This window comes from Akebia trifoliata, chromosome 14 (genome assembly GCF_017979445.1).
Source record: "Akebia trifoliata isolate Shusen 1 chromosome 14, ASM1797944v1, whole genome shotgun sequence".
Lineage (NCBI taxonomy): Eukaryota > Viridiplantae > Streptophyta > Magnoliopsida > Ranunculales > Lardizabalaceae > Akebia > Akebia trifoliata.
In genome coordinates, this window is record NC_141388.1 from 16,492,195 (window position 1) to 16,508,547 (window position 16,353).

General features: G+C 33.1%; 1 protein-coding gene across 1 annotated transcript; it reads right to left on the reverse strand.

Annotated features, from left to right (window-relative positions):
• Nucleotides 1-1,582: 1,582 nt before the first annotated feature.
• LOC147386454 (F-box/LRR-repeat protein 3-like) lies at nucleotides 1,583-13,239 on the reverse strand. The gene is given in 9 exon segments (XM_086422934.1): nucleotides 1,583-1,930; nucleotides 3,075-3,189; nucleotides 3,191-3,324; nucleotides 3,425-3,719; nucleotides 4,536-4,665; nucleotides 4,746-5,139; nucleotides 5,238-5,342; nucleotides 10,780-10,905; nucleotides 12,329-13,239. Coding segments are annotated over 9 exon segments (1,998 nt in total). The 5' UTR covers nucleotides 12,977-13,239; the 3' UTR covers nucleotides 1,583-1,879.
• Nucleotides 13,240-16,353: the final 3,114 nt, after the last annotated feature.

Below are 16,353 nucleotides of genomic sequence, written 5' to 3' on the forward strand. Positions count from 1 at the left end.
TTCCCGTCTCCACCGGCAAGGAAGAGGGAAAGATGGTTTCAACCCTTCAGCTAAAGAAAAGGTTGAAAAAAGGTGAGCAACCGTACATTACTACCTTGCGAGTTGAGCCTGATGATTAGGACCATAGTTCAACTCCTACTCTGGTTACACAAGTATTGACAGAGTTTAATGATGTGATGCCGAATGAACTTTAGAAGGTTCTACCGTCATATAGACCGATAAGTCATCAAAATGAACTACTATCTAGTACTACGCCTCCTACAAGGGGGCCTTACAGGATGAATCCTCCAAGAATAACTGAGTCAAACATACAACATTATGGGTTTTTACATCTGTGCCTCTATTAGTTACAGTTACATAATTACCCCTTATAATTATTTCATTCCCTACACTACACATTCATTAATTAATTAATTAAATTTTATTTTCATCTGAGATACCACCACCACCCTATGCTTTCAAAATTATGACCAACACATACTCCTATGTCCCACTTTTTATTACTTCAGTTACACTTATATTACTACCAACGAACCACCCTGCACATGACATCAATTAAATAAAGCCACATCAGTGGAGAGGTCTTTCTAGTTACTCCTTCACTCCATCTATTGAAGATAGTTGAAGTTTATAAAAGAAATTTAAGGAAAAATGTTTAAACAGCATTTCTTGTAATTTTAATAATTATAAAGATGAATCAAACTATTTCACCAAAAAATTCAAAATGACATAGTGGGTTTTGTGTAATTTTACACATAAAGTATACCTTCTTACTCCCTTCAAGAGTTTCCGCGTGTAAAGCTTGACTTGTCTTTTTTTTTCTTTTTGTCTTATTAACTCCTAGACTATCTTGCCTTGTTATCTTGTTTGTTTGCTACATTTGTGGTGTACGATCATTTTTACAGGCTTACTTGTGATTTAACACCCCCTTGCACCGCACGACCTCGTTTCGAAAGAATATGACCGTGACACCACGGCCCCAGTGTATTGACGTGACCCAAAAACCACTGAAAACTAGGTGCCAAAGGGCCCAATCGTCACAATAAACCTATAAAATAACAAAAGATATGTACTCTATAGGTATAGTTTGCGTGGATCAAGTCCACCATCTTTACGAGTCAATTATGACTCAGAGCATCATTGATGTTAAGATCATGTTGGCAAACCTCCATGGATCCATTCAGGGAATCTAGGAACCTTCCTAAGAACAAAAAGATGAAGTTTTACTTTATAGATGGACCACTATTGACCCATTGAAGTGGATCTCTATTGACCCCTAAGTGATGCCGTCCATCAGAAGCCTCAATTGATGGGTGGTCAATTCTCGGAAAGGGCTTGGTAGTCAAAATAAGACTGACCGACTTATCTATGGCTAAATCCTGAATTGGTTAACAAAGAATAAGCGTAGTTACAGAGAACAACAGCTTCATATGTTTACCAGTGTGATATGCACCATGCATGCTCCATCCAATAAAGATGTCTATTATTTCAAAAGGTAGAAATTGTTAAGATTTTAATCCCAAACATAATTATATATTTATTCAGCAATCTAGAGTTTCATTCACAATCAGAAACCAAAACATGAATAATCACCTTCATTGATTTAAACACACACTTGTACCTGTTGTTAGCAAATAATTAATCCACATCAAGTCAATAGAGTAGTTTCTTCACTTTCCCAACGTCCAATTAGTATTTGATCACCAGAAAAGCAATACAATAGAAATAGCTCTTCTCAATCCTTAAAGAGTAACTCCAATGGAGATATCCATAAATACTAGCCATAGGGAGTAAGCATTCCATTATGGAGAGCCATTTTGGATATTCAAGGGGTATACATTCCAAAACCGTGCTTTTAACCCAACTCAAAGCTGAAACTCTATAACATATCTTCTAACAGTAACTTCCAACTCTTTGCATCTACTTCAACCTGCGAAATGTACGCGGCAACCTCAGTACCATCCAAGGTCTCATTAGAGCAGAGCATTAGATGCATATACAGTGTCTGTTGCAACTCAAGCTAAATCTACATAAAATCACGCAAAACAGATATTATATCAGAAATAGGAATGCAACAAAACAATATCATTCTGCAACACTTGTTATTGTAATCAACAGGATTCCAGAAAATACTACACAGACTAGGAAAGGTAAGGGTTATCCTGAAATAAAATAAAAATACGGTTCCTATCAACTGAAGATTTGATCTATAATGCATCTGCAACATTGATGTTCTAGTCTTCATTTGAATCACATTTTGTTAGAGCAATTAACTTTTGTTCGGGCTTGATGTTAGTCTCAATTTTATCGACATTAACAGCTGTTCACAGCCTAATGTTCCCAGAACAAAATCTTGCTTGAGATTCAAATGCCTGGACTTGTTAGGTGGTGTCCAAGTACCGTATGGAGCACATTAAGAGAATCAAAGGATGAGACAACAATAGATAAAAGAAAGAATGAACTTCATGCAATAACCACCAAAAAGTACATGACTATCAGAAATATGTAGTAAGGTTCCATGTTTTTCGCTTTCAGCTATTTGTACATCTATTGTAAAATCTTTAAATGTGCACGAGATCTTATAGTAACATATTATAGGACATGAATATTGTAGTGGACATTTAAATGAAAAAAATGAGCTACTATTAGCACCCAACTTTTACTTGTTACACTCAATTTCTTAAATTATCAATCACACCCCAATTAAAAATTAAAATACACTCTTCAAACATTACAAAGGTTTGCCTGTAATTATAATTTCAACATTACAAAACAATGCAACCCTCATTCAGACAATTTCAGTAGTTGTTTACAATTATGATTAGGCTCATATAAAATCCTAAACCCAAAAAATAGAAATCTAGCAAGGAAATACTAGAGAACTTCTATTGGCACCCAACTTTTGCTTATTCTGAATCATTCACTTATTTTCTTTATTTTTAATTGGGGTGTAGTAAGTAAAAGTTGTGGTGCCAATAGCAGCTCTCGAAAAAAGGGACCGAATTACATTGGCCACAGAGAACAACAAAGAATGAGATTGGTGGACATGTAAAGGATGAGAAAAACACAAGTACCTGGAATGGTTTATCCCTCCATTGAAAGACACAACCACGGGCTTCTATTTGCACGAGAAAAGGTTGTGGGAGTAAGTATTTAAAAGATGCATGAAGTTTCACTTTTCTTAGCCCCACATGATAACAAGGCAGCTGCAAGGCCATTTGCAGTCAAACCCCTCAAGTTCAAGATGGTCATGCTCTGTAGGCAGCTAATGCTGGCTATTGCTAAGAGCCCTACATCTGTTATTGAACAGTATGACAAATTTATCTGCAACAATAAATAAATAAATTATCATTGTTAGTTTCTAATCAACACTGTCAGTAGATAATCGTCCAAATAATAAGACACAGGGCTATAGGTGAATCACCTGTCTGAGGTTTGGGGAAAGGTGAGAAAGGGAAAGCATTCCAGCATCATTAATATTGTAGCAGTTTTTAATGTCTAGTTTATTGAGTAGCTTACATCCCACGGAAATGGAAGAGAGACCCACTGATGATATAATAGGACAACCTCGAATTTCTAGTGTAATTAACTTCTCACATTTTGACAATGATCTTAAGGAAGTATCTGTAATGTCTTTACAATAGGCTAAATTAATCATCTCCAGCCTCGGGCAACCACAAGCGATTGCTGCAACGCCCAAATCAGTTATTCCCCCAGACCTGTACAATAAAACACAATTAGATAACTGTCAAACATAATTTTGTCGAAATAAAGAAGTGACTTAACCGAGTGCAGTGTTAAAGATTTGGCAAAAAGAGCGAAATTTGGAGCTTGAGATCATATCAAATATTAATTTAATCTAGGAATCGGGAGACATTGACAAAACATTTCAAAACTAGGAAACACACCACCCTGACCAAACATGTGTGTATAAATTAAATATTTTATCTATTCTCTCTTGCTTATTTTTTTGGTCTAAGCGTTTTCTTCGAAGATTTTGTTGGTAAGTGGGAGTGGGTGTGTAAAATTTCTGCTTCGTAGCTTTGTTTCTTACTGTTTTTTTCTTCGTAAGCTTCCTCTGTTTCTCCCCTCTACCACTTTTTCAATAATATTTGTTGCTTATTTAAATAAAAAAACTCTAAAACATTTTTTAATATGGAGAGTGATACTCTATGCAGATAAATTGGCCAGAAGGAAATTACTACAATCATAAATAGAAGAACTAAAACTACCAATACTAATTTTTCTTAGTTTCCAAGAATCTAATGGATGATAACTTGGTACAAACCATTAGAGTGTCTTGTTTTTCAATGTAGTGCAAAGTACTCTCAAACTCCTTTGATGGATGCCCAACACCATTCATCATTTACACATACTCCCATGCATGAGTACACTAAATTCAGATTCTTAGTTTCAACTATTGTAGGACCCTCATGCATCGAATGAAAGCTAAGCTTCACTAAAACTGCCATCTATGTAGTTGCAACTAAAATAGGAATATGGGCATAAAACTCATATGGTGAAAACTCACAAACCTGTACAAATCAAGCTCTGTCAGTTTCGAGCAAAACATGCCAACTTGGGTAAGCCCCTCATCAGTTATATTCAAGCAAATTCCTACTTTTAAACTGGAAAGTTTGGAACATCTTGAGATGGACTTCAAACCTGCATAAACAAATAATATGAGAAATTCGTTTAAGATACCATAAATTTACTATAGATCAAGGCTGGGTTTGCAATGAAACCTTCATCGTCAACTTCATTATCTGTAATATCCAATTCCTCCAAGAAATGACAACACTTCCCTATGTGGATGAAGGCTTCCTTTGAAACCAGGCTACAAGATTCCATTCTAAAGGAAGTGAGAGAGGTGCATGAAGTTGTGATACTGTCAATAGCGACATGAGTTATCTTGCGACAGCAAGTGATGTCTATCTTCCTCAATTCTTTGTGTTTCATGACAAGGAAAGATAGACCTTCATCCGTCACTCCCAAGCACTTACTTAAGCTCAGTTCCTTAAGTGATAAGCACCGACTCCCAATGGTCTTCAGCCCCGAACAAGTAACCTGGCAACCATCCAATTTGAGAGACTGCAACTTAGGAAGTTTTTGCAAGCTATCAGCCAGAGTATGTGTAACCTGTACCATCAGGGTTATAAACAATGGGCCATGAGAGAGAGAGAGAGAGAGAGAGTCCAAATTCTCAATGAAAATCATGAGAAGAGCTCAACTCTTACAGGAGAGCCATATGCAATGATAAGCTGGCGTAAACATTTAGCCCCATTTGTTAGGAAAGACAAACCCTCGTGACTCACATTCTGGCAATTTGACAAATTGAGTGTCTGTTACAGACAAGAACATGCAACTCTTTTAGTACAAAGAGGATATAATTTTCTCTTAGCATAGGAAATAAAATATGCTTTAGATCCGACAATTGATGGAATTTTTTTCTTTTTTTTAAATTACACAAAGTAAACAAAAACTGATTTGATCAATATGTACATGTATCTATACATCATACCTATCAAAAAAATCGTATGCTATACATATCGCACACCATTAGATATATACAAAATCAGGTACCAATATTCTAGATTACGCACTTCATAATATTACACCGCAAAAGTGTTGTGCATTTTCTAAAATGATCCTCAACATGTAGAAGGGAATACGATGTGCATCATCTCATGGGAAGTTAGGCACTTGGTTGAGCCTTGAAAGCTTGCAATCACCTAGTACTGTACATTTGATTCAAGTAAAAATTCATTCATTGTCTATAGATATTCATTTTTTTTTTTTTTTTTGTAAGTATAATTTTATTTCAAAAGAAAAAATGTACAAAGAGAGTCAAGGTGACCGACCTAATGCAAAAAAAACAACAAAAGACTCCCTAGAGCACAGAGACTCCCACCTAAATACAAACACTTCAAAAAAATACACCTTTGAACTCAAGGGAGAGTTTTACACACACCAAAATATATATTTTGGTGTGTGTAAAACTCTCACTTGAGTTTCAAAGGTGTATTTTTTTGAAGTGTTTGTATTTAGGTGGGAGTCTCTGTTATATATATATATATATATATATATATAGCTCGAGTATCGATAATCTAATATCCTAAAACTTTGATTTCACACCCTAAAAAGCCCTCTTGTTCCTCTCCAACCAAATCCCCCAGCACACCATGAATGGTAGCAAATCCCAAAAGATCTAATATTCATTATGTTGTGCCACTACTTTAGTTCTCACTGGAAGAGCAATTTATAGAAAGGCATAATTTGTGTAGAGCAAAGGAATTCTCTTCCCTAGTTATTGTTTTCATAATATATTTTGCATTATCACAAGAAGGGTTTGTATTGATGCTCCCAATCCAAATTAATTCTCCTTTGCTTTAATATATATAACACATCTTTGTGCCCCCATAAACATATTTCGTGGTGTGATATCTATTTGAAAAAATCCAACGGTCTAGAACACTCTCCTAATAAATAACCCAATGCCTTAAAGCATTGTGTAATGTCCAAAAAAATAATAATAATAATAATATAGACCAAGTCAACTAAGGTTGACCGAGTCAACCATCATTGACTCAAGTCAAGTTGACCTGGTTAAGCTTTGGTCAATTAGTTTTGACTAGGTCAAACTGACCGAAATCCAAGTTTTTAGAAAATTCTAAAAAAATTAGAATTTTTAGTAATATCTAGATATTTTGTTTTAGCTGATTTTTTGTTTCAAATTCACACATTTAAAGATGGAAAAAGAAGAAAAAAGAGAGAAGGAAAAGGAAGGAAAAGGAAAAGAAAAAGAAATAAGGAAGTAGGCTATTTCAATTCTTTGTGATAGTTAAGAATATTTTAAGAAAATAATTTCTGAAATTTATAGTTGTAAAACATAATTTGTTTCGTATTTATAAAATATTTCTGATTTTTTAATTCTAAAAAAAAAAAATTTGTAGTTATTTTCAAAAGCATGCACATAAATTATTCAAAAAAAAAAAAACCGCAACTATAGAAATTGTTGTGTTTACAATTTATTACATCTTTTTTATGTTAGAATGGAATACTAATGAAGTTACTATTTTTACATGTTTTGTACACATTTATACATATTTTATTTTGTATTTTATACGTACAAAAAAAATATATACAGTAACTAAAGAAGTTGTTGATTTTTGTACTTCTACAATATACTTAATAGTATATTTACAACAAAAAAAAAAACTAAATATTTCTATATTTTTATGTTTTACATATATTTTAGTATTTTGAAAGCATGAATATAATTTATTTAAAAAAAGAAAAGCTTGCTGTTTTTTTTTCACATTTTACATATGCTCTATTATTTTCAAAAGCATGCATGGAATTTAATTTCAAGTAAAAGTTGCTGATTTTTGTGTATGCTTAAGCTTTGAAATTTGAACTTGCTAATTTTTTTTTTTTTATATTGTAATTTTCAAATTAAAAAGTTGGGTAAGAAAAGTATTTTATTTAAAATAAAATATGAGAACGAGTTCTTAATTGATTGTCGTGTTTTTCAAATTCTCAGTTGGTGAGATACTTCGCTGTATGTCGTATAAGACACGTAAGAAAGAGAAGAAGAGAGATGCTTCAGTCATAGACTGTATAAATCACAAGGAGAGAGATGCTTCAATGTAGGTCGTGTAAGGCACGAAGGGGAGAGATGTTTCGACTAATGGTCGTATAAGATATGAAAAAAAAAAAAAAAAGATGAGACTGTATATTTAAGAGTGAACTGGGTATTTAAGACACATGTATGTTTTACTTTTAATACATTTTGAAAAGAAAACAGATACCTATATTTAATATTTTAGTGATTTATTAAAGAGACTGTGAAAACCTATAAAGACTAATGTGTTGTGACATTTCCAGAACGATGTGTTATTTTAGGATAATAGTTGCGTTGTTTAAATTCTTATGTATTATGGGATGCATAAGAACACAACATCACAACAAGAATCCAGAAATTTTCTTTATATCTTTAATAGAGAACAAGATATAGTTAGTTGTATAATTGATAGAGATTATCGAAGATCACATGCACGCCAGATTGACATAGATGAAGATGGCTAGTTAATGATATTAATAGTCTAAAGTAGTCAAGAAAGAATGACCTACTTCATTTGGCACGTTTCTTAAGGCCTTGGTCAACGGCCAATCTAAGCTAGAAAACAGTTACCTAAATTATGGCAGAGGTTGGCCATAGAATCAGTAATTAACGGTGGGGATCCAAACTGGTGAAGTATTGGAATAATTGTATCTTGACTGAGATGTTCACATCAATCGTGACTATCAACTCTTTATTATAGTACTCTATTATTTGATGTTATATTATAAACAGTTGTTTTTCAGATCTTTAATTGTATTTCAATTTCCTACTAAGTTGTATGATATCGGTATTCAATTATTTTCAATTATGTGTTGAATATCAAACATACATGATTTATGAAGTCCTAGAAATGTTTAAATTGCATGTAGGGTGCTATTATTTAGAATTGTAAGATTCTCCTACTGCGTAACTCCCCTGTTACTCATCCCTACGACATCACAAATTTCAAGCGCACCTAGTTTAGGTGATCCTTCCGAAGAGCTCAATAACATGGCTTTATTGATGATCAATCCAAGCTTCCAAGAGAAGAGCATGAGTACTACTAATGAGTCTTGAAGTAGAGTTAGGTTTAAGTCTTTCGCAGTCGTTTTCTCATGTAACTACGAATACAGTATTATGTCGTTACTATTTTATGTATATGTCAAGTATGCTGATGTTTGAGGATACATATCTGTTTGTTGGGTAATGATTAGGTATGACATATAGTTATTTATTTGTCGTTACATCTGTATATTGATTATCATGATATGAGTTATATTAATGCCTCTGGATTCAACTTGGGAATCATGGGGATTCGGGTTGAGTTTTTGGGGCGTGACACATTGTGTGGTGTAAGATGATATCAGGCAGATCCTACGGTGTAAAGCTCTCCCAGCCATAACCGCCTAAAGTTCCTGAAACCACCATGCAACTACCCACCTCTTTTTTGTCTTCTCCAACCTTTTTTGAGACACCAACAATAGGTAAGCCTCTCCCTTCTTATTCTTATTATGTTTTGTTTTAAAAAAAAATTAAACTTTTGACTGCTTGATATTCATGAATTAATTTTTTTTTTAAGTGTTTGTATTTGATTCATCACTTTTATTTCAATATCAATGGGAAAGACACCAGCCATGAAATATACTCTCTCTAATTTGCAAAGACACAGAAATTTGAAGGATGTGCATATTTGTTCTTTTATTGTTTATTTTAATTTTTCAAAAATATTTAATCGAGTTTAATTTCATTTCTCATCCATTTGTCTAGGACATGTTCAATCAATTGATTTGTTTCATTGCTTTTGCAATCACATAAGAGATCATCCAGAGTTTAGATAAGAGAAAGTCAAGGGTGCAAAAAGGTTTCCTCCACTAGCCAAAGATTGATCCTCACCTCATAAAAATAATACAACTTTGTTTGACTCCAATAGAGAAAAAGAACTGCGTATTTTATATTTATTTTTTATTATTATTATTATTATTATTATTATTATTATTATTATCTTAAATTTTGGTTGCCCCTGGATCACAAAACCTTTAAAACTTCTAAGAAAAGAAAAAAAAAATTATGAATTTTGTGACCATACAGTTTTTTAGTCTTGGCTCAGGAAAAAAAAAACTTTTTTTAAGTAAGACAATCCTTACTAAGTTAGTATGATTTCAAATCTTACCAAGGGTCCTTGAGCTCACCATGTGGCATCCAAAAACATGATTAGATGTCATAGAATTGTAGAGGACAAAATTCTATGAAATTTGAAAAGAAAATTTCAGAAAAAAAAAAAAAAAAAAAAATTCTTTTTCACTATTGAATTTTAAATTTAAATTTGGAAGTTTGGAAGCCATCCATTTTCAAAACCTTGGATCGAGCCCAATTTTTTTTTCTTTTTTTCTTTTTTCTTTTTGAACTTTCTTTTAATTTATTTTTGGATCTTAGTTTTAAATGAAAACTAAAGGGTTGTGGTGTTGGATAGCCAATGTGGTAATCATTTGAGCAAAACGACCCTTAGTAAGATTTAAAATCTTACTAAGTAAGGAAAGTGATTTTTTTTTCATAATCTGATTTTTTTTTTTCCATGAAATCAGGATGGCTGTGTTTTAGATTGCCAACAATCCTTAGTAACATTTGAAATCTCACTAGAGAGCTGCTATTGGCACCCCACCTTTTAATTAATACACCGCAATTAAAAATAAAGAAAATAGGTAAAAGTTGGGGTGCCAATAGAAATTCTCTCTTTTTTTTAGATTTCTAATTTTTGGGTTTAGGGCTTGATACAAGCCTAATCATAATTATAAACAACTACTGAAATTGTTTGAATGTGTGATAGAATGTTTGGTAAAGTTGAGATAATAATTTGAGCCAAATCTATGTAATGTTTGAAGAATGTGCTTTAATCTTTAATAATCTTTAATTGGGGTGTGATAATTAATTTCAGAAATTCAGGTGTAGTAAGTAAAATTTGGGATGCCAATAGTAGCTCTCTAAGTTAAACATAGGTACAATGTTTCATTTGGTTTTTAACAAGTACAGAATATTCAACGTGTAAGGAACAAATGCACGAAATGACCCGTGGCGAAGGCACAGGCATCTGCTAGTATATATATATATATATAAGAAAGAAGGAAAAGCCAAAGAAAGCATAATTTAGAACTAGTTTGCTAGAAAAAAAAAAAAAATACCTCTAGTGACTTGCTCCCATGTCTAAGGGTTACAAGACCTCCATTGTCAATACCAAGACATCCCACAAGAACCAAATCTTTGAGATATTGTAGTTGCAAGATAGATGGAAGACATTTCTTTGTGATCTGCACAATATGAAAACATAAAAGACTCAGTTCAATAATATTTTTCCCATCAATTTTTTTTTTTTTTTTTTTGGTGAGTATTAAGATTTTATTGATAGAAAAAGGGAGAAAAGGCCGAGGTGACCCCTATACAAACAGGAAGACAAGACAGAAAAGAAAAGGAAGAACAAAAACAACAAGTTCAACTTACCCACAAGACAGAATACAAGACAAACACTACAAAACTAATCACCACAAAGAGCTTCCCACTTGAAGACAAAGTCTTCAAAAAGCACCCCTTCGAACTCTTCACTCAGCTTGCTCCACATAAACAGTAAGCCCAAAATTTCTAGAACAAACTCCTGAGTAGACTTTTCCTCCCCTTGGAAGACCATTCCGTTCTCTCTTTCCAAATCCTCCAACTCACCGCAAAGGGAAGAATGGCCCACAAGCGTCTTTTCCTATTGGAGAAGGTATTAAGGGTCCACCCAAGGAAAAGAGGTTGAACCAAATTAGGGAATACCCAACCCACAGAAAATTTAGCAGAGAAGAATATAATATGCAAGAATTTGCTCACTAAACAGAGAAACCATACTACTCCGTACATCAATTTGGGGACTCAACAAATGGGGCTAGATAAGATCAATCTAGGTCCTGCTATTGTACATTATCATTGGGAATAAACCCATCAACAAAAAATATGAAAGGAGAGGAAAAATTAAAAGACCTTCAATCAAGGAGCACAAATATTATTCCCAATTCGATGATGCTTCTATCTTAGCTACTGGTCCTACTAGCGGTGCTTCTTAATGAATGAAAAAACCGCCTCTTACATTGCTGGGTCAACTGAATCAAGGTAAACAACCGGCCATATAGGCCAGAAACACCATAAAATGAAATATGCACTATTGTGAGTCTGGAATCAAATGGGTTATGGATCATTCAACTAAAAAATATCTCTCTAACAGAGAATTGCACTGATAAAAGAGCTTCACCCATGAATCTCAAATCTTGTACCCAATTCAATCAGAAGCATCATAAAATAAAATATACATGAGTGTGTGAGTATGGAATCAAAATGGTTACGGATCAAACAACTAAAAAAGATCTCTGACAAAGAATTCCAATGAGAAAAAAAAGAGCTTCACCTAAGAAGCACAAATCTTATCCCCACTTCAACCAGAAACATCATAAAATGAAATTTTCACCAAAGCGAGTATGGAATCAAATGGGTTATGTATCAAACAAATCAAACAGTTCTCTAGCAATGAATTTACAGAAAAAAGAGCTTCACAAGAAGCACAAATCTTATTCCCAATTCAATCAGAAACATCATAAAATGAAATATACACTACTGCGAGTATAGAATCAAATGAATTATGGATCAAACAACTAAAACAGTTTTGTAACAAAGATTTGCACCAAAAAAAAGAGAAATAATTACCGGTAAGTAAGATAGATCTAAACTTCGAATCTCCTTACACTTGATAGCAATCAAAGCCACCCCCAAATCACTCACACTCAAACACCACTTCAAGCAAATCAACCTCAACTTCCTGCATCCAACAGCGATACATCCAATCCCCATATCCGAAATCAATTTACACCTCGCCAACCACAATTTTTTCAAATTCCTCGCCTCCGCAATTGCCACAGCGGCAGAGTCTGTCAGCTCTGCTGCATTCGACAAATCAATCTCGACCAATGACGAGCAATTCAGAAACAAATTCGACAGCCCTACATGCGAGAAAAACTTAGATCTGGAAAGATCAATAGATTGAAGCGTTGCTTTGCATGCAGTTGAGATAATGGTGAGTGAGCTGTCCGTGATTCGAGGACAGAGAGAAAGATCGAGATGTGTAACGAAAGGGTAGCGATTAAGGGTGGTGGGGAGAAGCTCGGATCGTAGAGGTTTTAGGGTTTTTCGATGTCGAGCTTCAACGATATAGAAGGACTTGCAGACGATAGAGAAGGATTTCTTGTCGAGCGGATTCTCGTTGAAACAATCGAGAATTGCGAAGAGGATTTCTTCGGTGAGGAGATCAAATGGGTTGAATTCGAAATCTTCCATGGTTCTCTGCATTTTGATCATTTTAGGGTTTTGAGATCCTCACTAAGAGAAATTTATTCTGAAATCGATTTTTCAGATCATGTCTCCATGGACGAAGAAATGAAGATCTGTAGAAAATTAGGGTTAGGGTTTGAAGAACTTAGGGTTTTAAATTGGGAATTAGTTAATGAAGAAGGAGTAGAGAGTTGGTTTGGCGAATCAAATCTGGGGATTGGAGTTTGTAGAATTAACCGTTAGCAGAAAACAGAGGCTCTGGTGTGGCAGTTAGAGTGATGGAGTAGGAATGAAGAATGTTAAATGTAGAATTACAATTATACCCTTAATGGCCTTTGTTAAAGTCTAAAAAGAAAATCATGAAACTTGCCTGCTTTTAACTGGAATGGCTGCACTACCCCCTCCAATTTTCTAAAATGACCATTGCAACATAGGTTTCAGTACAAGTAAAATTACTAGATAGACCCTGCTGTAGGGACTTCGAAAAATGCATCCTAATTAATGAGGCGATATTTTAACAATCCAATGGTAAAAAGAGAGTTGTTGCTATTGCCACACCAATCACCCACATACTTGGTGTGACGTTAGTAATAGTTGGTGTGACAATAATAGTTCTCTTGTAAAAATCATTCTTCTTTTCTTTTGAATTATTTTTAGCAACAATTTATATCATGGATCGCAAAGATTGAAAGAGGGTGAAGGGAATTAAGTAAGAAAAAATTTACTAACTAAAATATTAGAAAGAAATTTCTCATTCATTAGGTAATTAATTTTCCCTTTTCTATGATATTTATGATGGAAAATGCTGGAATAACACAAATGAAGACACAAAGGTGACAAAAATGATGTGGTGGCGCACACATAACCATAGATGTTTTTTACTCATATCTCGCAGAAAAGCATCTATGGTAATGTACGCGACACCATATCATTTTGTCACCTTTGTATTTCTGTTTGTGTCACCATAGCACAGCACAACTCATTCATGATTTTCTAATCCAATATCTTGTCTCGGTACTCCCTACGACCGAGTTAACTAAATAAGTTAAATATTTAATAATGATTAAAAAAATATTTTATCACTATTATAACAATAAATGCATAATCATCTCAAAATCCTATATTAATATACAAAACAAGCATTTAAAAATATTGGACCTCATTTTGAGATTTTAATTAGCTAATTTGATGGGGGCAATTCATAGGAGGTCAAATGGAATTGTCTTACATGTCCGGTTGGTAAACTTATAGATAGGTAGACTACTTTGACATAGATTTAAAGAACACTCATCCCAAAGACATTGATTTAAGGTCCACAAATCCAATTTTGGTTTGAGTTCCACACATCAAAGAAATCCAATCCGTTCCATCCGATAGTTCCAGATCTCGACTGAGGATTTGGTTTATCAAATTGATTTTGTATCAATCAACTAATCAAATTACAAAAAAAAAATGTGCACAATTATGCAAATTATGTAATATATTTTATTTAAATGTAATGGTGTTCATATATATATTTTGCATATCATATCTGATTTGATGCGAAATGGATCTAATCTGATTTTTATCTATCGATTTTGAATCCAATCTGATCCTTATTGGATTGGTCCCTGATCAACTCCAATCCGAACTGAAATTGATTGATTGACAATTGTTGCAATTTGACCGAGTGAATGTGCTACAATGCATTTTCTAAGAGACGGTACACAAAATTTCTTTTACTATTATATAATGAGAAGTACAGTGGCCACAAAATTTGAAAAAACTAAAATGCACTTACATTTTCTTTTAACCTTACTATTATCAAAGTTATCTTTCGTCAAAACAAATACAACTAGAACTCAATTCAAAATCATGTTAGTTTGTTTTCTAAAATTATAAAAATAAAAAATAAAAATCATTTTATCATACTAACTTCAAAATTGAGTTAGATAACATTTTAAAAATTAAAAATAAATAAATAAATAAATAATAAAAAAATCCTTTCAATGTAATTACAATCACACAAATTTGGTTAAGGCCTTGTTTGGTATGCTGCAAATCATATGCAAATGCAAATAATTTTATGGAATCAATTTTATTGGTACTTGGTTACACAATACAAATCATTTGCATGGATAATTGAAATTCTTATGAAATTTCATCAAATGATTTGTGTCACAAAAAGTATCGCAAATCATTTGCAAAATAACAAAGAAAACTTTTATTGCAAAGATCAACTTATCACAAAATATATATATATATATATATATATATATATATATATATTTGCAGGAGATTTCCCAATGGTTACCAAGAAATAGAATATGATTATCATCACAAACCATTTGCAATGCAAATAATTTTTAGTGTAGCATGGAGGGTCTAAGTTAATTACAAAAATACCATTTATTATGATATTTTCAAAATGTTTCAAGGACTTTATAATATATATTAAATGATAAAGTACTTGAAAAAAGGATTAGACTATCTACTAAAAATTTTGAATAGTATTTAAGGACATTTAACATAAAAATTCCATAAGTTTATGGTAATGGATAAAAAGGGCTACTTTTTTTTAATACTCAAAATAAGGTTTTTTGCTACAGTAACTCATGTTTTTGATATAAATACCCTCGCCTATAATTTCTTTAATAAATTCCTGAAAAATAATCTTCTAAATTGGAACTTCCTCCCTCTTAACATTATATATATATATGGGGGGAGGGGGGAGGAGCGGGGGTGACGGTATAACACCCAAACACAAAATCAAATGTACAACAGTTGTTGGATTTAAGCAAAACAGACAGCCAGATAGTGTTTCAAAAGAAAATGTGCTAGATAATTGTTCATCACATTCTAACTTCAAACTTCTATCATATTCATAAATGCATCCCTAACAAAAGAAAATATTCTCTATCTCTCTCCTTAGTTTTTTCTCTCTTGTTCTTCCTCTCTCTACAACTCTTGATTGTTTTCTCTCTCACACACAAACTCTCTCACAACCTCATGACTCTGAACCCATAATCGGCACGTCTTCTTTCTTTCTCTGAGTCAGTTTTCTCTCTCTCGACTTCAACCTTAGACGCAAAGACGAGCTCTCTCTCTTAGCCAAATTGACAGTTGAGTTGAAGGTAATTTCTTTCTCCATTACTTAGGCGTTTTTTTTTTTTTTTTGTTATGGCTACATATTTTTTATATGTTTTTTTTATTTTTAGGGTTCTTTTATTAAGAAATTTTTTATTTTTTATTTCTAGGGTTTAAGAGAAACGGTTATTTAGGATTTTTTTTGTTTGTAATAATTTTAGGGTTTTGTTAAAGAAACAGTCAATCCAACTCCTTATTATCTCCATCTACAACCATCTTTCATGGTTTTTTTTTCCTGACAATATAAGATAAGATATTAAGAAAGATAGTATAATTTC